This window comes from Epinephelus lanceolatus, chromosome 22, assembly GCF_041903045.1.
Source record: "Epinephelus lanceolatus isolate andai-2023 chromosome 22, ASM4190304v1, whole genome shotgun sequence".
Classification (NCBI taxonomy): Eukaryota; Metazoa; Chordata; class Actinopteri; order Perciformes; family Serranidae; genus Epinephelus; species Epinephelus lanceolatus.
Window position 1 is genome coordinate 27,043,361 of NC_135755.1, and position 24,817 is coordinate 27,068,177.

At 41.1% G+C, this 24,817-nt stretch overlaps 2 protein-coding genes, 1 long non-coding RNA gene and 6 other non-coding genes across 10 annotated transcripts; all 9 read right to left on the bottom strand.

The window, feature by feature from the left end:
- Positions 1-609: 609 nt before the first annotated feature.
- Positions 610-5,708, bottom strand: LOC117272661 (uncharacterized). The gene is made up of 15 exons (XR_004502957.2): positions 5,646-5,708; positions 5,021-5,054; positions 4,727-4,758; positions 4,353-4,402; positions 4,115-4,171; positions 3,886-3,931; positions 3,332-3,382; positions 3,056-3,100; positions 2,795-2,850; positions 2,321-2,366; positions 1,923-1,984; positions 1,686-1,748; positions 1,416-1,463; positions 1,006-1,059; positions 610-777 (listed from the first exon to the last, which is right to left on the bottom strand). It is a non-coding gene; the product is annotated as an uncharacterized LOC117272661 (long non-coding RNA).
- Positions 844-918, bottom strand: LOC117246535 (small nucleolar RNA SNORD31). Its single transcript, XR_004500743.1, has one exon. It is a non-coding gene; the product is annotated as a small nucleolar RNA SNORD31 (small nucleolar RNA).
- Positions 1,532-1,604, bottom strand: LOC117246537 (small nucleolar RNA SNORD31). The gene has a single exon (XR_004500745.1). It is a non-coding gene; the product is annotated as a small nucleolar RNA SNORD31 (small nucleolar RNA).
- Positions 1,814-1,889, bottom strand: LOC117246536 (small nucleolar RNA SNORD31). The gene has a single exon (XR_004500744.1). It is a non-coding gene; the product is annotated as a small nucleolar RNA SNORD31 (small nucleolar RNA).
- On the bottom strand, positions 2,573-2,699 carry LOC117246538 (small nucleolar RNA SNORD22). The gene has a single exon (XR_004500746.1). It is a non-coding gene; the product is annotated as a small nucleolar RNA SNORD22 (small nucleolar RNA).
- On the bottom strand, positions 2,924-2,993 carry LOC117246534 (small nucleolar RNA SNORD30). Its single transcript, XR_004500742.1, has one exon. It is a non-coding gene; the product is annotated as a small nucleolar RNA SNORD30 (small nucleolar RNA).
- On the bottom strand, positions 3,213-3,277 carry LOC117246533 (small nucleolar RNA SNORD29). Its single transcript, XR_004500741.1, has one exon. It is a non-coding gene; the product is annotated as a small nucleolar RNA SNORD29 (small nucleolar RNA).
- A 2,054-nt stretch (positions 5,709-7,762) lies between the features above and the next one.
- Positions 7,763-13,901, bottom strand: LOC117272688 (uncharacterized). The gene is made up of 3 exons (XM_033651710.2): positions 13,750-13,901; positions 11,314-12,067; positions 7,763-9,221 (listed from the first exon to the last, which is right to left on the bottom strand). The coding sequence occupies exons 2-3, from the start codon at positions 12,001-12,003 to the stop codon at positions 9,066-9,068; spliced, it is 846 nt and encodes a 281-aa protein (XP_033507601.1). The 5' UTR covers positions 12,004-12,067; positions 13,750-13,901; the 3' UTR covers positions 7,763-9,065.
- A 4,519-nt stretch (positions 13,902-18,420) lies between these two features.
- b3gat3 (beta-1,3-glucuronyltransferase 3 (glucuronosyltransferase I)) lies at positions 18,421-24,617 on the bottom strand. 2 transcript variants are annotated; one of them, XM_033651626.2, is made up of 8 exons: positions 24,439-24,617; positions 23,933-24,040; positions 22,683-22,854; positions 22,374-22,557; positions 22,061-22,222; positions 21,839-21,925; positions 21,262-21,465; positions 18,421-20,983 (listed from the first exon to the last, which is right to left on the bottom strand). In XM_033651626.2, exons 2-8 carry the CDS (start codon positions 24,024-24,026, stop codon positions 20,885-20,887), a joined length of 1,002 nt encoding a protein of 333 aa, XP_033507517.1. In that variant the 5' UTR covers positions 24,027-24,040; positions 24,439-24,617; the 3' UTR covers positions 18,421-20,884. The 2 variants fall into 2 exon arrangements, with proteins under 2 accessions (XP_033507517.1, XP_078020276.1); XM_078164150.1 differs by having other exon boundaries at positions 23,933-24,032; positions 24,439-24,578.
- Between the last annotated feature and the right edge of the window lie 200 nt (positions 24,618-24,817).

Consider the following 24,817-nt stretch of genomic DNA (forward strand, 5'->3'; position numbering starts at 1 on the left):
GCTGTGGCTATGTTTGCACCAACCAAGTCTGCCATGTTGGACATTTTTTGGGGAAAAAATAACTTGATGCAAAGATAAGTGGCTTCAGCTGTTTTCACTTCCATTTTGACATCACCATGTTGGAACACTCAGTCTACACAGGTGCATGTGAATCACCATATTAGTGGTACATGTATTTTCATGAGTCATGTAAACAGCTTAGTAATCTTTTACAAGGGCAAAAACTGAAATTTTGTGCGCATGTAAACAACACCCTCCATGCCAGTCATGAAAATAGAATCCAAATCTCCAAATGTAGGTTTAGTATTTCCCACCTAGCAGGCATCCTCAATTGGTGTATTGTGTAGAATACCAGTTCGTTCAGTTGTCATTTTACTTTTGTAGATCTGCAGTGATCAGTTCAGACATTAGCACTTTGTGCATTAATCATTTATACATTTGATAGTTCGCACTAATGTAGTTAAGGTTTAGAATGTTCTCGTTTTCTGATGTAATGTTCCCACAAAGTCAAATATCAGTGGCAACTGTAGATTACTGATCTCCCCCACTGCGTACTACTATACATGCCATTTTGTCAATGGATACAGTATCAGACCACACAAAATAAGCTGTACTGAAAACAGTGCTTTATTTGAAATTCACACCATTAAACCATCCCAGATATCTTTACACAATTCAAATGAGAAATCACTGCAACATGAGGAATTGAAGTCATCATGCTGGCAGCTGAACACAGCTGATGGATCTTAATGATGGCACCCAGGTTCTGTCTGGAGTCTGCAGAGAAAGACCAAATCTTAGAAATGGTGGCAAAAACTTTAACATTTTCAACTAAAATGTTAACTTTGATCAGAGGGGATACCAATCAGTCATGAATTCTCAGACTGGGGCGGTAATAAGTCACTCATCACTTCTAAACAGATTTAGATGTTCAATTGGAGACCAAGTATACTGACACTCAATACCTCCCACATCAACCACAATATTGTTCTTATAGTCACCAACCTGAGCTGATGCAGCACAAGATCCAGACCCTGTGATGAGTTCACGCTGCCAGACCTATGAGAGAAAAAGAGTTCCATGTTCAAGTTCAATGGGCCAAGCTTTTTATACACATTGGAAAGTATAATTGCAACATTTGCTTGTCTACATTTTGCAATGTAGGACTTTGCTTCTGGGATGTGATCAGCCATTTTTCTCAGTCACCCTTACAGCCAGCACTCCCTCCATCAGAACTCCAGGAGGTCACTTTACACCTGCGGAGGTGGGATCAGGGTTCTCAGTGCCGTACTGGGTCAACAGGAAGGGGAGGCCGACGCAAGGATTAAGGGATGCCTGTGTGCTGACACCCCTTGACTGAAGCATAGCATCGTGTCATCATGTCACAATCCCAGACACATGATTTGCTCATTTACCTGCAGCAGTGCTAGGTGTTGGTGCAGTTCCCGACACAATCATGAAACCTGCAACAAGGAAAACAGGTTTATCAATCCAGTTTGAGGAGTGTGAAGAACTACATTTCAATTTTGGTGTGATCAGAGGGGATACCAATCAGTCATGAATTCTCAGACTGGGGCGGTAATAAGTCACTCATCACTTCTATTTTAAGAATTTGGACATTAATTGGAGGTTAAGTATGGTCCTCATGACTGCAATCCCAGAAACATGACTAATTGCTAGTTTACCTGCAGCAGTCGCAGGTGCTGCACCGCTCCCCCACACTGACGAATTGGATGGCATCACCTAACCTGCAAACAGTGACAGTGGTTAGCCAATCCAGCCTGATAAGCATCATAGACAGTCATTAACTCTGGCATGATCAGAGGGGATACCAATCAGTCATGAATTCTCAGACTGGGGCGGTATTAAGTCACTCATCACTTCTACATAAGTAAACAACTCTACACTGACAAGGCACCTACCTCGACTGCGAAAAGCCTGTCAGTCCCGATGCCTTTGTCCTCAGTTCTGCATCAATGCGGACCTTTAAATAATACAAAAAGTTAAGATTAACGGTTTACCTGCCTGCTGGTGCAAAGAATTACCATTTAGGAATGTGATCAGCATTTGGTTTTCAGTCAAAACTTCAAGGTTTCAAACAGTCCAACCCGCCAGACCGTCCATTAGGGAGCCGATGATCACTTTACACCTGAAAGCTCGTTCCAGGGTTCTCAGTGTCTGGTCGGGCCAACTGGAGGTCTGACGGGGCATGACTTGGAAAGTCTGGCACCAGGAAGGCAAGCCGACTGCTCGCTCGGACAGTCATCCTCCCACACTCCACAATGATAATGATGCTGTGATGCTGAAGGTTCAAACATACCCAAGTCATCGTGTTTCAAATGATTCCTCCGACAGGCAGATCGGCCCTAATGGGTGAAAATGAGGAATTGTTAGAGCACATCACTGCAGGTGATTCAAGTGTTTCCAATCATGAAATTTAATGTGATGCCAACACTCCAAATGCAGTTCTGAAACCATCTAGTTGGGTCCTCTTCTAGACTTCAGTAATTACATCTTATTGGGCTCTTAACACCCCCTTCACATAAAATTCGTCACATCCATGTTGATTGTTTCCATTCAGACTGTTGGTAACCCCAACGGGTCTTCCCCTTATTGCCAAGGTAACACCAGTGGGTTCACCTTCTCAGGTTCTGGCATTGATCCAAGGCGTAAGACATGTGCGAGTGTCATCATGAAGGAAACAGTGACATCTCATTCAGGTTCTTCGGGCCACGTGCTAACTGTGCACAACCACAGCACTGACAGTGATGTCAATGCGCAAGGGCTCACTCACCTGTGCAAACACTCATGTCTGGAGAAGCATCTTCTACAATTTCCAAAGCCAGGTACCTGCAATAGACGAGACGGTCAGCCCTGAGCACAAGGTGGTTAAGTTCTATACTATTTAAACATTGACCTCCACTGATGTCAGATATTCCATTTCTCAACAGCAGTTCAGACGAACGAGATTCCAAATATATCTCATCATTTTCAGCAGGTCTGGAAATAAGGGCTATTGCTACCATATTTCTGAAGTAGTTAATCGATATCTTACCTTTGACCAGAACATCCGAGTATGCTGCTGAGGTACTCAATGGACCTGTAGGAAGACGACATTTAATTCACCACACAGTATTCAAAAGTAACCCAACTTTGTTTCTTAACACCAATTTGCAGGATTTTTTAAAAGAATGAAAATTTAAGTAAATGCAGTTGCTCAGCTGTTCTTGTCGTTTCACATCGGTTCAAAGTGAGCTAAGTATCATCATCATTGGAACTGCATTGTGAAAGGAAATATGCATTAAAATGAGGGGGAAAAAAAAATCCTTACCATGAGGCTTCAATGGGAGCTTCCCTCTTCAAGAATCCACCGCAAACAGCCCTGCACAAGAAACTGGCATTTCAGTAGAACTCAACAATGACATGAGACATATTGAGATTCAAGTGTTTGATCAGGGCTTTGGTGACAAACTGCCATGTGACATTAGTCGTCCAGCTGTTTGATGGGTTTTACCCCATTTCATCCTTTCAAACTGTCAAACGTTAGCCTCTTCACTGCCTGTTCAAGACGGAAATATCACACTGTTGTGCTGCCTCTGTGTTTAAGGGACAGTCACAGTATGGGGACAGAGTGGTCGTGCTTTTAATCTACCACAGGAGGTGATAACAGCACTGAAACAGTCGTATAAACAAGATGGGATCATGGGTGGCACATGGACAGGGACTTTGTAGCAGCCCTTTAACGCAATCTCCGCATAAAAGGGCTACTGTTGGGGAAATCAACTCTAAAGTGGTGATTAATTTCTCTGCAACCAAAATGACTTCAGCTTCATAGAAGGAGAGGCTTTTCTACTACTTCAATCCCACACTCATGTTAATACTTACATGTACGATGTCCATGTGGCATCCTTCCTCAAACGTCATGTCCCAGCTAGGAGATAAAAAGCAGTGTGTAAATCACCTATAGGCATCAAATGTGTTCTACCTTTTCAACTAAGGGTAATCAGATAAAGGCTGACATCACTGGAATCAGGCATATGCTTGTCAATTGTAATCATCATCATGTTTATACCCCTAGACTGACGAAACTTTAAAATATACATATTTTACTCACCTCTCTGCACTTTCCAGCTGCTTTGAAGACTTCAGTGAGTTGACCATGGGGACCAGCCTACAAAGACAATCAGTGGTTAGCCAGAAACAGACTAAATCTGAGCTTCTGTTATTTCAAGGGCTGATCAGATAAATAACCTAGCATCACAATAATCAGGCATATGCTTGTCTATTTTAAAACTCATCAGTTATGGCCCTTGTTGGATTGAGCTTTCCCCGTTAGCTTCAGTTAAGCTCACCTGCCAGAGTCCTTCATTCTTGTTCTTCATCTTTGAATATTCTTGAATATCTGAGGGGAAAAGGTAAGCCACTGATTAACACAAGGACCCTTAATAGCTGATAAACAATTGACTTTAGTGATCACGTGGCTCCATGTATGCCATTTCGACTATAGAGTACACAGACAACTAGTGTTGTACAGTGCATTATGTGGTGCTCATTTGCTACTCAGAATCTGGTAAAGAAGTTTCTTCAAAGGCTGATTCGGTAAGAGAGAGTTCAGGGATTCATCACAGCCGCAATGAGCTCATGAACAAGTGCCGTGCTTTGCAAATCTACTGAAATTAACCAAGATGAGTCTGAAATACACAAAAGGTTCAAAAAAAAAAATTACCTTATGTGGAGAGTTCCAACCTCTTCTCTCACCTAGAAACAGAAAAATGCATTTCATGGGTTGAGAGTCAACTTGACATATGCACACTAGTAAGATTAGTTTCATGCTACTCAGAAATAGAGAGATAAAGCTTCCTCAAAGGATTTCAGTGAGAGAGTTCAATTTAAACATCACTGTAGCATGAGACTCCATGTTAAACCATGCTATGCCACTAACAGCCAATTTGTTTTTATCTGATACGGTAGTGTGCCTAAACTAACAGTGTAAAGGAGGCACGTAAAGTAGAATAATTACCTTTGCAGCAAGCAGCTTCTGGATCTTTCTTCATCTAAAAAAAACAGGTAGAAAGTATAGCTTTAGCAGCATGTTGCTAGCAGGCATTTTCGCTGACCGGCCAACACGTGACCGCTCCATGCAACGTGCTCAGGACGGCATGAGTCAGTAAAATATATATAATTTAAGTGTCTCACATCAGAATAATTAAGTGCAGTCACAGTCATTCAGTACAGGTCTGTGTAATTATCATCACTGAGAGACACTTTTAGCAGCCAGACAGAACCAGCAGCGGCCATTTCTGCACGAGTTTACCACGAGTTAAATTTGCGTTAACCAATAAATATTACATGCAGCATTTAGCAAACATGTTGTTATTCGTGTTATAAATACTCAGGAGTGTAACATAATGTGTTTTGATGCCGGATGGTTCAGGATTGCGGCCCGCTCTGATCGGTGCGGCACTGAAACGCTGCACGTAAGCTGCAAGCTAACACACAACCTTAGCTTGTATATAGGTTGGAAAGGGTGAATCCCAATTGCATATTAACTGTATAGTCAAAGCAAGAGCTTTCTAAAGTTAACAACATAATAAAATAATGTTTGTAATGAATTAAGTGTTAAGGAGCAATGCGTATGATCTTACCTTCGACAGAGTAGAGAGGGAAGTGAACGAGGAAGCCGGTCCGTCTGGGCTTTATGTCCGGCTGGAGGACTCCTCCCACCCGGGAAACTTTTACCGGGAAAACGACTCAAACCTTTATCAATATTTAGCTACGGACAAATTAAACTCGACAGAACAAAATGTTTTATATACGATAATCTCAACGTCTGTGGAGAGAGGTGTTTAATTTACACACGGGGACGAATTTAAAGTAAGTGCGCAGAGTTCATTTTACTACGTCATTTCCGTTAATAAAAAGTAATATTCTTAATATCTACACGGTGGCAGCAAAGACACCGCACCGGCAAATAGACCAGCAGACTGCTACCTTACAAAGATTTAAAGTTATATAATGTATGCAATAATAATATAATAATATATATAATAATATAGTTATAGTTTTTTCAATTATTATTATTAAAATAATATTATCAAGAATATTAACTATGTTTCCTTTTTTTAGTTTTACTTATGTTTCTGTTGTAAAAAAAAAAAACAAAAAAAAAAAAACATTTTATCACCTGTCATTAAGCTTCTTGTTCTCTGTACCATTTAAAAAATACAGAGCAAAAACTGAGCAAAGATATACCTATATATATTTGTAGGATAAACACAAATAAATATACACACATAGTCACTTTAGATCATTTCACTGCTACCTGGCAGTGGTGATCCTAGACTCTGGGGGGCGGGCCAAAGGCAAAGAAGCCCATCAAGGCCCCACACTCAAATAAAACGCATGGTCAATTGTGCTTGATCAAATGTCATAATTATTTATTTATTAAAAAATAACAACACCATTCACACACACACACACACACACACGTGCAGGGTAGATAGAAAAGGCCCCACTTCACAGTTTCAGCATTCATGTGTCCGTGAGAGTTCGCTGTGGCGTAATTCTCATCATCCACCCATGTCAACAACGATCTGCTCTGACCCCAATTTTTTGTAACTGTGTGGACTGTGTGCATAGCAAGCGTGCTGACCGTGCATGCTCCAATCTCTTGTTCGGCACTTTGGTCCAGTCCAAAACACTGTGGTCAAGCCAGCTGCAGCTGCTGCACTGCAGCAAAGTATGTTTGAAGTTGGATATTTGACAGACAGTCACTCCTGACCCAACAGCAGCTTCGTAGTAGCTGAGTTGAGTTGAGTTGAGTTGAGTAGTAGGATGGTAAGTTCACAGTCCTCCAGTTTACTGCCGGGGGCTGACACAGACCGTTGATTGTCCAATGAACAGAACTGCATGCGCGTCTGCGTGACAGTAGCTATCAGCAGATGTTGCATGCCGAAAGTATGTCCAAACCTTTAGAGGGGCTTTGAGGCACCAGTGGTACACCATATAATGCCTTTATGTGAGGTTCAAGTGGGTTTATAGTTATAGTCATTGCAAAATGTGCCAATATGTGTGGCCATCGAAGGCCCCTTTTCACAAATTTTTGTTGAGGAGGGTCCACATGTTTGCCTGGTTTGCCTCTCCTGATGGTGCACACCTGCTACCTAGTACTGTATGTATTGTATTGTTTTGCATATGCATTTTATTTTAATTCAGACTCAGATCTTTGCAAACACCTCTGTGCATGCTGTCTTTAAGTTTTCATGTTATTTATATCTTTATGTTTTTGTTGGTTTTCATTGTAGACAGAGAGTAAGGATGTCTGGCACAACTTCAACTACCTTTAAGGTGTATTGAGATGGGAAGCAGTTTTGAAGCACCTGTGCTCCAGCAGTACTTGTAGCCTACTATAAAGGCAAGGTAAAACATGTCTGTCATACAATGAAAATGTTCCCTTAGGACTGGTCCCATAGAAATATAGTTTTATTTTAGATTAGATACCTATATTTAAACTTAGACACTACATCAAAAGTCAGCAGGTTAAAGCTATATCTTCATCTTGATTTAAGTGTTTTCATAGCTCACTTATTGACTGCTTGTAGTGTCATAGCAACAACTGCTAGGACACGATGTGATGCTGCCTTTAACATCTAATTCAGTCTGATTTAACCTTATAACAATGACGCTGACGTTAGTGTATTCAAATCAAGGCTGATTTATTTATACCGTATTCATCCTGAAACACAAAAACACGACCAGGTCAATAAATTAAGTCTTTATTTACTCAGAAAAGTGCTTCTTGTTACGGTTCATGACTTCAGAAGCTTTGATTAGGATACAAAAGAATCTTTATAAAAATTAAGACATTCATTATGTACAACCACAAGTTTCCCCACCTATTCAGTCTGGTCTGCAAGAGAACACTTGAGGTAATAAAAGCCAAATACGTAGCGGACAACAGGAAATTACAGCATTTACAGCAATTACAGCTTGGTGTTAACATTGCATTTTCCATTTTAGCGAGGGTCTGTCATTCATACATTGAAAAATTTCCTGGATCACTAAAATGTGTTTAATAAACATAATGTACAGCTGCAATGGCGAAGAGTCTTATTACTGTGTTTAGTGCTGATTTATGACCAGGCTATAAAAAATATCTGTTTCTCTTTCTCCTTTCTGTTTAACACTGTTGTACACTCCCCTGCCCTGTCCCTTCAGGTTAAATAACCTTCACCAGAACACACAGTGAGGAAGTCAAACACTGACAAGCTGTGCACCTCTGTATTCCTGTGCGCACACAGATGGAAAAGCCCTGTTTATATAGGTTAACATTGCTAAAAAACTGCAGTCTCTCCACAGATATTAACATACTAATGTGTGTTAATCACTATCACAATCACTGATTAGCTGTGTGTTTGTCCTCCTCTCATTACTGATTAACTACCAAACAGCAATAAATGGCACTGATTAACATACAAAAATGTGAATATCTCCAGAACTAAAGTCCACTAATCAGTCATCGTGTTCGCAGTTGAAAATTTCCACTCCTTTTGGCTGCACATCAACACTTTGGTAGTTTCATAGTGCTAAACCAAAGGAAGGACGGATTATTTGTGCTCTGAGCTCCTAATAGTGGACCAAATATAAGGAGCTAAAGACATAATCTGAACTTAGCAACATAGTAGAGGTGAACCAGGAGCCGCTGAACTCAGTCACATAAAGACCGGACTTCTCCATTCAAGTCCGTCCCATAGACTTCAATGTAATATAAACAGCTTGGCTCTCCCAAACATAAAGTAAAACTGAATACCCTGCAGTCTGTGTGCAAACCAAAGTGCACCACAATGAGACAAGGCAGTACATTTTATGATGAGTAATTACGACTCAGTAACCTACATAAATAATTAATGCTTCTGAGGCCTACTGCGTGACTCAAACACATCATGTGACTATAACAGTCCCTAGTGAAGGCAGGACCGTCCGTCACAACACAGTGCATAATCATGATTTGAAAAAACTAAATATTAGAGAGGGGGTCGTTTTATTGTCCATGTCACTCTCCAGTTCTACCAACACTCGGCTAGCACAGAGTTGTTCTGCTGTTTCTTCTTCGACAAAGGTGAAGAAGATGTTGGTGAGGATGATGTCACAGGTGTGAGCGTGACGCTGTAGAGGTTGGTGATGAAGGCCTCCCAGCCGCGACGAAAAGCTCGGTCCAAGGCCTGATAGGAAAAAGAGCACATATATGGTCAATATATGGCTAGTGTGGCCAAAACTGCTGAGATTTGTAATCGTTCCTCTTGACAGTTTAAGCCTTTCATTTTTCTGTAAACTTTTATTCGATGGGTCTGTATTTTTATATAAAAAATCCACTAATTTCCTTAAAAGGTTTGTGGAAACAATTTCACAGTTTAGTACTAATTAAAGGGAAAATAGGGAATCGGTTCAGAGACTTTTTTTGTTAGAATATTCTTACTTGTGCTGAATTTTTAAGCAGTTGTAGATTTCCTTGAACAAACGTATCTGTTTAAAACCACCTAGCTATTCATTAATATTTATTTATTAATGGAAACTTTCATTTCCATTTATGTATTTATATTGAATGGTTTGCTTCCTTGTAGAGGAAGGTCACATTTTTGCATGTTCAGCTGACCTGCTGTGTACTGACTAAAAGGCTCTTCAGTTTACACTGGCAGTTCACTGGAAATAAGCAGAAGTATACAAATGTCTCTCTTGTCTCTGTGGGTGATGCAAAACTATGCAGTTGTTGCAAGGAACTTCCTTTAAAATACAGTGTTGACCACTGAAACATGTAGGGACCTGAAAATGTGATGGTTTTTGTAGTGCCATCATCAGAACGATCAGCCCAAAATTTTGTTTGAGAAACGTTGGTATAGGACTTATAGGACCTATGTGCAATGTTTCGTTTATTTACATGCATGGGAAGGTAGATTTCATGGTAGAAAGAAGAAGAAGAAGAAGAAGAACAAGAAGAAGAATAAAACCAGGACCAGAAGGAGAAGAAAAACCAATACCAGAAAAAGACAAAGAGGGAGAGGCAAAACCAGAAGCAGAACCAGACGGAAAAGAAACAGAGGAAGAAGAACCAGAGGAAGAAGAAGAGGAGAAGGAACTAGAACCAAAAGAGAAAGAAGAACCACAAGAAGACGCACCAGAAGAAAAGGAAGAACCAGACCCACAAGAAGAAGAAGAGGAAGAACAAGACCCAGAAACAAAAGAAGAACCACAACCAGAACCAGAGAAAGAAGGAGAAGAGGAGGAACCAGAACCAAAAGAGGTAGAAGAAGAACCAGAAGAAGACGAACCAGGAGAAAAGGAAGAACCAGACCCAAAAGAAGAAGAGGAAGAACAAGAACCAAAATCAGAAGAAGAAACAGAACCAGAAACAGAATGAGAACCTGCCCGGCCCCGTAATGAGCCAATGTATCACAAGCAGAGAGCAAAAACAATAAAAAAGCTCTAAACCTGTTGCTATGGTTACTGGTGATTTTATGTTACTCAGGAATATTAAGCTAGAACTTACAGACACTGAGCAGCGACAGGATGCTCATTTTCAGTATGTCATGGAGTTATTCTGTGCACACTCACTCTTATACATAAAACTAATATTGTGGAGACACAAACTCCGAGGTCAGACTGCGAGGTCTGCGGGCGGAGCTGATTGGTTAACAGCAGTGGAATGTTTTTATGGTGTGAGCCTAGTAGGCGGGTCAGCACTGCCATACTTCGTTCCGCTGATCAAAGACAATATAGGAGGCTCAGAAATGTCACCTCTGTGCATGTGTTTCAAAGGAAGCAAGAAATCGGTGGGAACTTGTGAATCAGGTGAGGGTACACGCAGTCCATTGATGGTAGCGCCACTCTACTTGTACAGCTAAAAGCCTTTTTAGTGAAACCTCTGTTCCAGCTTCATTTTCTCATGTCATTAAATATGACGCAAAGGAAAAATATCCCATCAAAGGAAGTAACCTAATGAGTTGGTGACATGCACCAATGGCTGCTGTACCTTGACCCCGCTGGCAGTCTGTTATTAAGGTGATAGTTTCCATGGTGATTAATAGCCCACTGTGCAGTATGTGGATGATGTTGAAGGAGAACTTTACCCCTTTGTTCCACGAAGTCTGAGGACTCGGTTATGTAATATCGAGGGGCTTAAAGTTTAACCAGACGGGGTGAAGCTCAATGTTCAGATTTACGTAAATATAAGATACAGAAAGCAAAAGTTCATTTAAGTTTGTTGAAATATGTTAATAATAAATCAATAGAAACCAACTAAGGCTCTTTGTCTCTCACCTTGCGGTAATTTTTCACTGTGTTCCTCTTCACCATTTTCATCCCCTCCTCTTGCTCCCTCTTCATCCTCTTCTCCTCTTCCCCCTCCTCTTCTCTCCCCCTCTTCTTCTCTCTGATCAGGACCTGGTCGTCCGCATCCTCCCGAACCGGGAAGTGCACAAGTGTCGACTCCTTCCCCCTTCCTGCCTTCTCTTCCTCCACCTTCTTTGCTTTCTCCATCTCTACCTCAATAATCACCCTGGTGTCCTCCAGGACGTCTGGGTCAGCTGGACTCTCTGTGCCCAGGCTTGGCCTCTCATCCCGGACTGCTTCCCCATCGGTTTTCCCCTCCTTCTGCTTCCTCCTGGAGCTTCTTCTCCACCTGCTGCTGCGGCGGCTGGACTTCCTCTGGAGGAGAGTCTCCCCGTCGTCTTCCATCATTCCTTCGTTGAAGTCGAACACGGCGGCCTCTTCCCTCTCGTGTGACCCAGAGTTTTGCATCACACTTGAGCTCTGGTTGCTGCCCTGTGTGTTGCTTTCTTCCGTACCACTCCACCTCTCCTCCACTTCTTTTCCCATCACCTCCTCCCCTTCTCCGGCAGTCTCAGGCTCATCAAGGCGACCGTAGAAGCCATTAGATTTGTCCAGGAACTTTGGGGCCCGGATGGAGCTCCGCACAGAGCTTTTCCTGGAGTTCTTGCCAATTGTCATCTTTTCTTGTTTTTCTTTCACTCTTTTGTTTTAGTGCTTTGCAGCTCCTTTTTTTTAATCACCTCTGAAAGATAGGGGCAAGAGAGATTAGAGATTAATGTCGTTACATGATCCTCACCCTCACTCTTTGGATCACCTTCTTAAAAGAACATAAACATATCCTTAAACATTACAAAGTAGCCCCTAGAGAATTTCATATGAGCCAAAGTTCAGGAGAGGTTATAGATGGAAAAAAAAGGGTAAGTAGAGTGGAAAGAAAATGCCATGAAATGAGACCATAGATGGAAGATAATGTCAGAGTCATGGGTTTGTGTGACATGTTTTATCTGTGTAAATGCTGCTGTGAATGGTATGCACTGAACTACTTATAGTATCTGCCGAGCAATCCATCACAAGATGTTTATGGAACAAAATAACAGACTTGTCAGTTTCAGAGTTTTGCACCAGTAGTTCTGCTTCTACATGAGTGTGCGTGTGTGTGTGTGTGTGTGAGTGAGTGAGTGTGCACACGCAGGTCAGCGTTATCAGGGTTGTGATGATAACTGGATGCCAAAGCTAAAGACACAATGTACTTACAACCCAAGACAAACACACATGCACACACACAGACGCAGACTTTGACACTAATTTAACCAGTTGGATGCTGTACAGCTGCCAAAATCAATGACCTCATACGGACTACCTCTCCATGCCAAAGTCGGCATAACTATTAGCTCAATGTCAGTACTGTATAAAGGGTATATAGGATCAGATTCACCAGTTTTGACAAATATAAGAGAGTATTTTCATTGTCAGAGCAGGTTATTTTTCCATCAGCCACCAAGGATAAAACAGCTACTGTGATATTGATCAGGCCGTCACCAGACTTGGAAAAAAGCTGGATTCAGTGGTGATAAAATCTTTTACAATATAGCCTTGCAAAAATGAAGTCTGCACAAATACCATTCTGTTGGAGTACACTTGATATTTCCTGCATCAATCTACATTTGACTACAAGCAAATTAAAGAGAAACATATTTATAGTGTATAGTTTTCCCTTATGCTAATGTGTTTTACCCTCTTCTCTTTAACTTTTTTTTTTTCTTTGCAAAAACTTGGCATGGCAGCTTAAAAATGAACCAGCCTATTAGCTTCTGCCTGAATATTTGCCTGCCAGAGCTTCTACAACAAACTAATTATATCTCATTCATATCTTCATTCAAAAAGCAGGTTGTGATTTTGAAGGAGCAGTGACTTACTGCCATCCTCCAGGCTAGCTGTGTCCCCCTGTTTTCAGTCTTTATGCTAAGCTAAGCTAACCGGCTGCTGGCTGGACCTTCACATTTACAGTACAGACACGAGAGCAGTATGAGTTTTGTCATCTAGTCCTGGGCAGGAGAGCAAATACTATGTCCTGTGCAGTGACCTTTGTGTAAATGTGTGCTTTGCAGGGTACAGATATTCTAGTTGTAGGTAATGTAATATGTCACATAATCTGTTCAAAATCACAAAGGAAGAAAATGGAGGGTGAATATGAGAAGGAAAGCAGAATGACAAAAAGATGTCAAAAATTGAAAGACACAATATGAGAAAATCAAACAAACAGTTCTGAATAATGAATTTAACATCCCTCTTTTCATTGTGAAAAGAAACAAGAGAGCTATGACTTGTTTTCTTACATAAACTTGTAGAAACATATTTAATGTTAAAAGAATGACAGTGTAGCAATAACAAAATTATTAAATAAGACAGAGTTGCAGGTCTTACCTTGTCTCTCGCTGTTGCCTCCTCTTCCTCTGTGTGTGTCTGAGCACCAGTGAGCAATACCTCCTCCTGTGTGTGTGTGAGTCTGAGTGAATGACTGAGAGTCTGGAGCTCAGGATACTGCCCTCACACACAGCGTCACACACACGCCCACCCTGCCCCAACCTGCAGCTCTGTCGTCACCAGAGCAAATACACACATTCAAAAAAATGGCACACACACAGGCAGCGGAGCACTCTCACTCTCAAGGACTCTTTGTCCGTCTTTCGTTCTCTTCCTCTGAGTCGCTCTTCTTAACCACACATACACACCTCTTCTTTACATGCTTAAACACACACTGACTCAGAGGACATATCAGAACTTAAGTTACACGTGCCTACGCAGTCACACACTAATAAAGGCTAAAACAGACCAAGTGTTTCAGCTCACAAAAGGTCCCAGCACCCGAGGCAAACATCCTACTCTGATATCAGTGGATGTCAATCATTAATCATGAGTGTCCTCAGCTGTCACAGATAAACCTGCTGAGCAGAGATGTGACACTCACTTCAGCTTTAACCTCAAAGACTGAGCATTCAAGCACCTTCAACATACAGTCCATCTTCTACAGTCCATAACGTGGAAATCCATTAATGTGTTAGGCATACACACGTGACAGTATAACTGTACCTAAAGTCCTACAGGTGGCACTTCCACCTGTATCTGTATGAAACACAGTCTATTCATCAATTTCTCTTTAATTCATGTCAAGGCACCTTAAGGAAGTTATTAATAGAAACAATATCTGCTTATTTTATTATGTAATACAATTTTCATAAAAAGATCTGCCAAAATGTTTTCCCTTAAATTTACACATTTTTAAAAAAGACATTAGCCTGACAAAAATCCGCTGAGCCAGTATATCACCTGATATAACCTTACTGCATATCTTTCAAATACCTGAAAAACTAACAGAGTTCCCATCAGCCTCAGCTGTTCCTTCTTTATATTTAATGCCCCATATCACTCTTGGCTAGTAAAAAGCACTTTTACCATTCTGTATCATTTATAGTTGATACAGAACTGTACAATTGTTGGCTAAATAAATACATTTTGTCATAAGTTAGTATCGTGGATCATGTTGGCTGGTAAGCTAATTTGCCAAGCTAGCTAATTGACATAGTCAACTGTGTACAGTCTGTAGCACAGTCCCAAATAGGAAATGTTAGCATGCATACATGCTACGACTAAGCTGGTGAACATGGTAAACATTATACCTGACTAGCATTAGCATGTTAGCATTGTCAATGTGAGCATGTTAGCATTTAGCTCAAAGCATGATAATGTAGTCTCGGTGTTCCTAGCATGGCCACAGACTTAGTCATGTGTTTGAACTGTAAAATGTCTCACGCACTAGGCTACATAACTTGGGCACAATACTTTTAAAAAATAACTTAAGGGATCCTTCCTAAAAATACTCATATATCTACATTAAAGTAGATATTTAAGTTTGTTTGTTTTTTTGTTTATGTTTTTTTAACCTCCAAATATCAACACTAGCCTCTTAAAACTGGTATAAATTTGTCTCTAGCCAACTTATTGATATATTTGTGATAACCCCATTGGCTGATAATATAAGCTCACTGATATAGTGGTGGTGGCAAGGTGGTTAGCATTGTTGCCTCACAGCAAGAGAGTTCCTGGTTCATACCAGTGGGGAACCCCTCCGTGTGGACTTTGCATGTTCTCCCTGTGTTGGCATGGGTTTTCTTCTGGTACTCCAGCTTCCTCCCACAGTCTAAAGAAATGCAGGTTAATTGGTGATTCTAAATTGTCCGTGGTTGTGAATGTGAGCATGAATGGTTGTCTGTTTCTATGTGTCAGCCATGTGATAGTCTGGCGACCTGTCCAGGGTGTACCCCGCCTCTTGCTCAATGTCAGCTGGGACAGGCTACAGCCCACCCATGACCCTCAAGAGGATAAGCGACTACAGAAATGAATGAAATGATATAGTGGTCTAGCTAGAATTAAATTATCGTAATCTTGATAAAAAAAATAATCTAAGTTTAAAGGCATATCAATTGGTTTATGATGTTTGAAATTAAAGTGCATAAAAGTGAATAATTTTAATGCAGTAAATCCAACTTTAATCTGACTTAACAACACAAAACGGAGTAGCTTTAATTGTAAAATTGATAGTTCATTTGTTTTAATTTTATTTAGATAGCCCAATATCTCAAATGACAAATTTGCCTCAAGGGACTTTCTCATTAATTACACATTAATAGCTCTGCAAACCATCCATCAGTGTCATGAAAAATCCTGCAATTGTATCCAGTGTTGGGAAAGTTATGTTTGAAATGTTATGGGTTACAGACTTTTTGTTGCCTTGTTAAAAATGTAATAAGTAATGCCACTATTTCAAGTACATCAAAGTAATCTAAAGATGGCATTCCTTCACAGTGAACAAATGCAAAGCAGCAGAGTGAATGTTGTATTTCACATATACTCAAAAGAATATATTTGGATGTATCCCTTTTGTAATCATCAACATTTTGACTAGTAATTGTAATTGAATTGCGTATCTCTTCTCGGTAACTGATTACAATTACACATATCCCTCATGAATAAATCCTTTCTTTTACACTATCAATAATTAATCATAATTGAATGAAAAAAAAAATAGATTGCATTTATGAGATTAAAAAGGTGTTTTGGTTTGAGGCATAGTGTTATCCAAATTCAAAATGGCTGCCTCTGTAATAAAGTCAATTGTCTCCTCTTCATATCTACTAATGTGCCTAAAATACTGCTCTTTACTGATAAGCTGGTATCCCCTCATGGAAAATATGCAAGTAAATAGATAAAATGAATTACCATGGGTCACTGAATGTTATCTTACTGTTTGAATGGTAAACACTGTGTCTAGGTGGGACAGGGAGTGGGTGCTGCTCAGCTATGTGGGTGTTGAGTAATTGCCCACATGGTCTTCTTAAGTCAGCTCAAGGATGTATAGTGCTCACACACCTTGTACATGTACACACATGCATAGCGTGCAAGTGCGAGAACACGCCAATATCAGGAAAACACACACATACACACACACAGACATTAAGTGGAGTGAGGTAAGTGTTATTTAAGGGTGAAAGCATGACAGTATAGATGATGATAGTGTAAAGGTAGCGGTAATGAAACAACTTTCTAGTGTCACAAGTAGTCTAGTCTACAGGTGTGTGTGTGTGTGTGTGTGTGTGTGTGTTTCATTGTAGATCAAAAGATAGTGTGCCTCTGGCTCTATGACCTCAGCTACTCTTACTCACCACCCAGTGTGCCTCTATCTCACAAGTCCTGTGTGTGTGTGTGTGTGTGTGTGTGTGTGGAGGTGAGGTAGACTCACACCTGTATAACACTCCATATATAGTCACCCAGCAGGCAACTTCACCACAGAGAGGGTGTAGCAGCTGTCAATCAAACAGGCCTGTAAACACCTCAGCTGTGTTTGAGGTCAGAGAATCCCCGCCTATGTGGGTAATCTTTCAGGTTGCCATGGTCACCGTCAAGCGGGGACAAGTTAGAGTTTTGGTGCTGTAGTTGGACTTACAATTTTAATGTGGTGAAATCACAAAAGCCTAAAACATGAGGGATGTTGGTGGAACATGCAGAGGCAGACACAAATGATAAGTCAGACACACTAGATGACTTATCTGTCAAGTGTGACACTGGTACTGTAAGTATCACCTGACGCACTCAGAGAACAGATGTGTTGTTGGCCGCGTTTCAAATTAAGCAGCAGACGAGACAGTCATTCAGCTTCTTTGTCGAGTCAGCATTTCTAAACCAGACGGGGTCAAAATCCAAAATGTGCTGCAAGAGAAAAGGCCTTTGGACAACCGCAGCAACAAAAATATGGTATGGTTACAGTTCATCTGCAGTGGTAATGGAAAAAAAAATCATACTGTATTAGGACTTTCAGCTTTCAGTAAATCCCCATTTTGTTGAGTTGTGTACTTGCATTATCCCAAATGTTTACGACACTCTTAAACCCAGAGAAATATGGAATTTTAATCCAGGTAATAGTGCATTTCATTTGGTTTTTATATCACCTTTACCCCCTCTCGCTGCTATAACCTCAGAGGAAACAAGGGAAACACCAGATGATACATCAGGGAGTGAGGAAGGACCAAGCTTATGCTGTGCTGCTATGACAGTGGCTTGTGCCCGCTACCAAGCTAATGCGTATGGTAACATAGCAATTATTACTTATGTTTAGTATGATTGTTTTGATCATGGATGACAGCACTGGGCTACCCTGTGACTGAATTCGCCACCTAACGTTAGCTACAATAGCTGTATGAGTCATTGACTCATTAAATGCTAATGCTAAGTGATCAAGTAATGTTGTTAGTTAGCATTGCTTGCAGCTATTTCATTAGAATGAAATGACATAATGTTAATGTCTGTGAACGTGACTTCTGCCTGAGTCATGTCAGATAGATTTTCATGGGCAACAGCAGCTGTTTACCAATAATGACAACAACTCCCGTGATCCTGCACTACCTAATGACATCATCATGTAGTTGTTTTGATTGAGACTGCTGGCAGCAGAAATGACATGCTGTATGTTTAAAGGGCAAAGTCAAAAACAATTGAGAGATAAGGGTAAATAACTGAAGTTTAAAAAAATACAATGACATGTTTTACATTATCTAGGGTTTATTTTCAAGGCCAAGGACAGACATTATCACATTGTACAATATAAAGAACAATATTACAGTAATAAATACATGATACACCGATAGAGAATTGACTTACAGGCACTAATTACACTTAAGCAGGCACTAGCTGTTTTTACAGTATCATACAACAGTAGCTGAGGAGCACTTGTTGAGCTGTGATGCTATTTCGCTCTTTATTCTTCCAACTTCTGAGGAAGTCATGGAAGATAACAGAGAAGTGAAGTCCCTCCCTCCCCTTCTGGTGTCCCTATAGGACCTTATTTTGGAAAAAAAATCCTGTTTGAATAGTGCCATGAATTGCGCGTTTGTGAACTTAGAAGGTAATTTTGCAAGTAAAGAAGCTGCAGTTCATTGTAGCGCCATTTAGTTTTGTGTGAAACTGCTGGGTGAACTACTTCACTCCTCTCACCACCAACACCAATGTGGCCATTACCGTGGCACACTTTACTTTGTTCTTCCAGAGGGAGGGCATAAATATTAAAAGAGGTGAACGTCATTACAAGTCTGGCCATGACGACAGCAGCAGCTATGAGAAAGGAGAGTTAGTATGTTCAAGACAAGAGAGAAAAGTTTGTTTTATGACATTAATCACGTGACATTTAGGTGTGTAGCCTTTCTAATTATGCATTTTCATAGTCTTGTACTTCAACGGTTTTACAGTTTTACAACAAACTGCAACTTTCTTTCCTTAAAAAATTATCTTCTAAATTATCATATGTGTAATTTGTTAATGGGTAATTTTGGTTGTGATATATTGGTATTAGCGATAATTGTATATCTAAATCATACACATATGAGAATAGCATGTAAATTATGCAGCACCTCTTAAATCACATTAGTTTCTTTCCTTCTCACTTTGTCTTCCTCTCCCATCGCTGTCTGGTAGGATCAAAAAATTCTTTATCACTGGCCGATGAATGCCATACATATTTTAATCTGAAATAAGGTCCCATGGTGGGCCACCAGAAGGGGGGGGGCTTCTCCTCTCTATCAAGCACAGCACGAGTAGTTCAATTTATATCTGAAGCTGTTCTCAAATATACCTCTGTAACGCTGCTACTGTAAAGTACCAGGGATTTCCTGCCTGTTAAAGGCAAATTCAAGTCTTTTTCTTGTCATCAGAGTGTGAAAATGTAACATGGACGGCGTGTTTTATTTGTTTATTGCATAAGGGATTTACACGAGCGTCAGTAGCGTTCTGCCCACACTCAGGGCTTCTAAATGGATTCCACAAGCCTAATGGGTTTTAAAAAGCATCACTAAAAATATTAATATAAAAAAAGCTGTCTAGAACTAGCTGTTGTTATGATACTACTGGAAACCAGCAGTTGCGCTCTGAGCTTTAACACTAAAGTTACACTGGGTGTGGAACCATTACATCTCCCCATTTGTTGTTGTCCATGTTGCAGCACAGTGTTGCGAAGCTGCAAGTGTGATACAGATGTATGAGAGCATAATAAATACAGGGCAGCAACTATTTAGCACATTTCTTAATTAATTTGTGAGCTCTGTGGCTTTTGTATGTTATGAATATTGTTAACTGTCAAAAAAGCACCTTTGCTCCACAATACTTTTACCTTGATAGCAAATGCAGACACTTTGATTAGACAGGCTGTTTGAAGATTATTATCATGCCTATGACGGTGATGTTCTTTGACATGTGATAAAAAAACATCTATGTGATTGAATACAGTCTTACAGATACTAATCACGCAAAAGTAGAAGCCATGCATGAATAAAGTGCTCCGTATCTCGGTCAGAAATCAGTCAAGTTATGTTAGTGGCTGCACTGATGACGCTGGTTGCAGATCAGATCAGAGACAGGAGGCTGGAGACAGGTGTAGCTGAGCCATAAAAATATCTAAGTACCATCGGGATCGTGAGTTACACTACAGGATTTAAACTGAGCACAAGTAAACATGTCAAACCCTACAACTGATGCAAGCATGGACGCCTATAATCAGATGCATCATTCCTCCAGCTTTGAGGAAAAATGTCATGGTGGTTTGACAGCATGGCTTTGCAAAATTTAAAACTGGCGCCCCCAGCAGGCAACTGTTTAAACTCCAGCATCCGTATCCACTGCACTGCTGGACAAATACACCTAACTCACTAAAAAGCAAAAAAAAAAACAAACAAAAACAAACTCCAATACACATACTAACTTACACTGTTGGAACAACACACACACTCACCCAATATATATACACACACATACGTTTTACTACCTGACACAAAAAAAGACCAGATAAATTTAAATGTGACCTCTAACAGATATTTTTTCTGTTTTACAGTATTTACAACGCAGAGTTACATATGCAGCATTAAACAGCAGAATACGCTTTACAGTGTGTGTGTGTGTGTGTGTGTGTGTGTGTGTGTGTGTGTGCGTGTGTGTACGTGTGTGCGTGTGTGCGTGTTCCTCAGACCTCCACTGCACGGTCTGAACCCAGTCCCTGAGCCTGCAGAGCCTCCTCTCGCTTCATTTTGGGCTTCTCTGTCCGTGTGTGCCACACCAGCACCTGCAAACACACATAAGTGATAAGTACTTCCTGGTTTGTAAGAGAGAGTCTGAATGAACCAGTAATAGACGTGGAAACAACATCACCACCTAGCCGTCTGCCTCATTACTCCATGGACACCATGTCATCATCCAACCAATGTTTGCTTGGATATGACGAAGGTTCTTTTGTCTTACGACACATTCATATCATAGAAATCTGTCCCTCATGCTTTCAAGTCATCCCTAGGTCTTTATCTTTCTCATTCTCCCTGTAACACACACATAACACACACGTACTTTAGAGCAGTTGTCCGCTTTGGGCTCCAGCTCATCCATGGTAACCAGCCCCTGAAGGAAGCTGCTCTCCAGGAAGCCCATTGGTGCATCTCCGTCAAAACAGGCCTCGGGATTGGCCAGGACCAGTTTGAGGGACACAGCAAAGCCGGCCATGTCCATGGGGAAGGGGCGACTGGGACGCCATCCAGTATGGAAGCGAACCACCTTAAAAGACACACAATATTCTGTACTGGTAATCATTTATCATCATCATTTGAAGTGGTTCCGATGAGACATTAAAAGCAAAGCAGTCAGAGGAGTCACACAAGATATAATTATTTTTGCTGTGTGTTATTTGGCCAATAAATTTGTGGTTTTCTCAATCTCTGATCCCATCAGTTATCATGTGATGACAATAAGCCTCTGGGGGCAGCGGACAATATTTTCAGGGGTTCCGGTGTAGCCAGCGGATATCCAGGCAGAAGACTTCCTCTTCCCTGCACTGCTCAATGTTTATAGCTTGATTGGCAACTTGAGACAGACATACGACATTTGGGCTCATCTTTATAGTGGTTCACAAGGGTTGAGCTGTACCTACCTTTCCTCCTTCAACCACGGGCCTCTCATATTTCATCCCTCCAACCAGCCCCACCGGCCACACTGACACCCGCTGAGTATTCCTCATCTGACACAAGACAAGAGGACATTTGCCTTTACTCTTTAATCATGGCACATTTAAAACACTCTTCGTCAGCTGTAAAATTTGTAGACATCAGTAAAAAAACGACAACTGCTACACATAATAAAAATAAACACCAACCTCTTCAAATATCTGCAGGCTGTATGTGTTATCGTCATCAGCGAAGTAAACCACTCCCTGCTGGTTGTCTCCTCCGGGCTGAGCCCTTCTGTCCTCTCTGAGCCACCGTAGACCCTCATTCCTCTGCTCCACCCCACGAGGCTTCAGCCAGCTGGGGTCACCCTGAGGTGGAGAGAGAGCATTCAGTTTCAAAACACTCTTTAGTTCATACTTGAATAAAGACAAATACTGAATACCAAAGAACTTAAGAAGACACAAATGTGGACAGACTGTTATTATTGTCTCCACAAATGGCAGCCATGTCTCTACCCACCTCCTGCAGTTTGCGGTCCTTGGCGGTGGGCATGTGTAGGTGTGTGTAGGTCAGGCCACTCTTCACCAGGAGGTCAGTCACCAGTGGCGTCTTGTGCGGCGAGTCCTCAACCAAAATCCAGTGGAGCTGAGGAACATGGAGGAAGGTCTGGGACAGACGAGTCAGCTCAGCCTTCTGCACCAGCCTGGACAGGGACAGACAGAAATCAAAGTGTGTGAATGAGAAATGGACAGTAATAGAGGAGGGCAGAGAGAAGACGTGGGTAAGTGAGCAGGAAATGAGGTAAGGAAAGCAGCCTCCCTGGGTTACCTTGCATATGTTGGGGTGATGACAAAGATGGTGGGCTTTGCTTGCTGTTTCTGTGGTTGCTTGGTCGCCTCCGACTTCCTCATCTGCTCCTGAAGACGGTGCAGCTCCCCCCGCAGCCGAGATATGGTGCGGTCTTTGGGCATGTCGTGCTCATGGCAGTCGCAGCGCTGACCTGCAAATTGTTTAGGATGCAACAAACAAGATAGTTTAAGGTACAAAAGCAAAAACGGGATTTTTCTTCCCCAGACCCTCCTATAGAGGTCCAGGCTAAGCCCCAAATGTACTCAGTTCCTAGAAACATCTCTGAGTATACCTGGGGTTGTGTTCACAATGTTTCCTAGTGCTAAGAGTTGCTCCTAGTTACGAAATTCTAAGAAATTTCTTAGAATTTCCCCTTAAAGTTTAGACTAGGTCCTTGTAAAGATAAAACTTATTCACAGGGCATCTTAGACTTTAAAAGAGCTCCTAAGGTGAAAAACTGTTAGGAGCAGGGAAGAGGACTTTTAAGAGCTTCTTAAGCAAAGGAGAAAATGGTGGAAACAAAAGGGGTCGGAGAAATATTCTCAAAACACTGGATGACAGTGACTTAATGAAATCCTACAGATTAGATGGTGCAGGAATAATATGTGTGGTTGATCTCTTTGTGGATGCACACACATTTCCAACCTATCACTACAACACCAGAAATAAAGTGATCACACTAACAATATCAACATTTTCACAGTCAGCAGTTCATTTCATTTCCACTGGGTGTCCACACCTTGCAGGCTCAATAAAGGGCCAGTCTGTGACAACCAATCACAACCACACCTCCTCACTAAGATAAGGCATCCAAGAGACACAGTGCTGAAAAAAGTTTAGTGCGCATATTTACAAACAGTAAATGGCAATCCTGCATAGTATACCTTCAAGTTTTTATCCTAACCATATCTGTTGTATTTCAGGACTGACTGACGGCCATCTTTAACTTTATTTTTATTTCTAACTATCCATCTATCTATCATTAACACAGCCTATTACACTGATGGATCAAGTATTTATAGACCTTCTTTACAGCAGACATGTCTTGTTAAAGTAAGAAAAGCACAGGTGTATTTAACAACTTCCTGGGGGAAGGTCCCTGTATTGCAGGCACCTATATTGGGACACCTTAGGAACACATTAGGCACTGAGCCAATGCTATTCCTACTATGACAGGCACAAATATCTGCTGTGACAAGGTCCACAGAGACCGTGTGGTGACCACTTACCAAGCTGCATCAGTGCATAGACGAGGCCCATCAGGGAGACCATGAAGTAGAGCACAAACACAGTCTTCAGCTTCAGCTTCATCCTCGTTGCCATGGTACCCTGACCAGCTGAAAGGATGACAGTTTGAGACATGGAAAACATCACTAATCACGTGTTACGGTAAGTGTTTCAGTATAAGGATCCTAATTATTTTCTATTATCAGCTATTTTTGTCTCGAGAATGTGGAGGTTGTAACTGCTGTTCAGATGTGCCAACATTTAGTTTCTCAACTGGCATTCAACATTTAGCTAACTAGCTAAGAAGGTTAGCATTCCCAGTCAATATTAGACTTAAATATTCGGAGGCTAACTATAAAACGTTGGAGCTGAGGATGTGTTTGTGTACGCTATACCTGAGAAGGTCGGCTAATATGAATATGCTTGCTGATAAACCAGTGCTAGCTAAGCTGTTAGCCTGACTACTGGTTTTAACAGAAAATAGCCCACGTCATTTTCGTGCACTCACCAGAGGCGGGAGATCGTGGAAGACAGGAGCGTTGGAGTTTAGTTATGAGCTTAAAGGTTCATGTCATCTTGGACAGTCGAGAGCAAAGGCACCTCAGTGCATCAAACATCCATTCATTCGGCTTAGCTAGGACATTTTTTGCAGCAGTGTACCAACAACTTCCGGTTTCAGTGCGACACAGTAAGGAGTCCCACCTAGAACGTGTAGACTCACAAGTAGTTCCACAGAAATCCTATACAATCGCAAATTTAAAAAAATATTCATGCCTTGCAAAGGACGAGCAAAAACTGTTAATACGTTCATTTTTATAACACATGAAAACATAACGAGTTATTACTCTGGAAGTACATTTACACCAAGACAACATGAACTTCTTAAA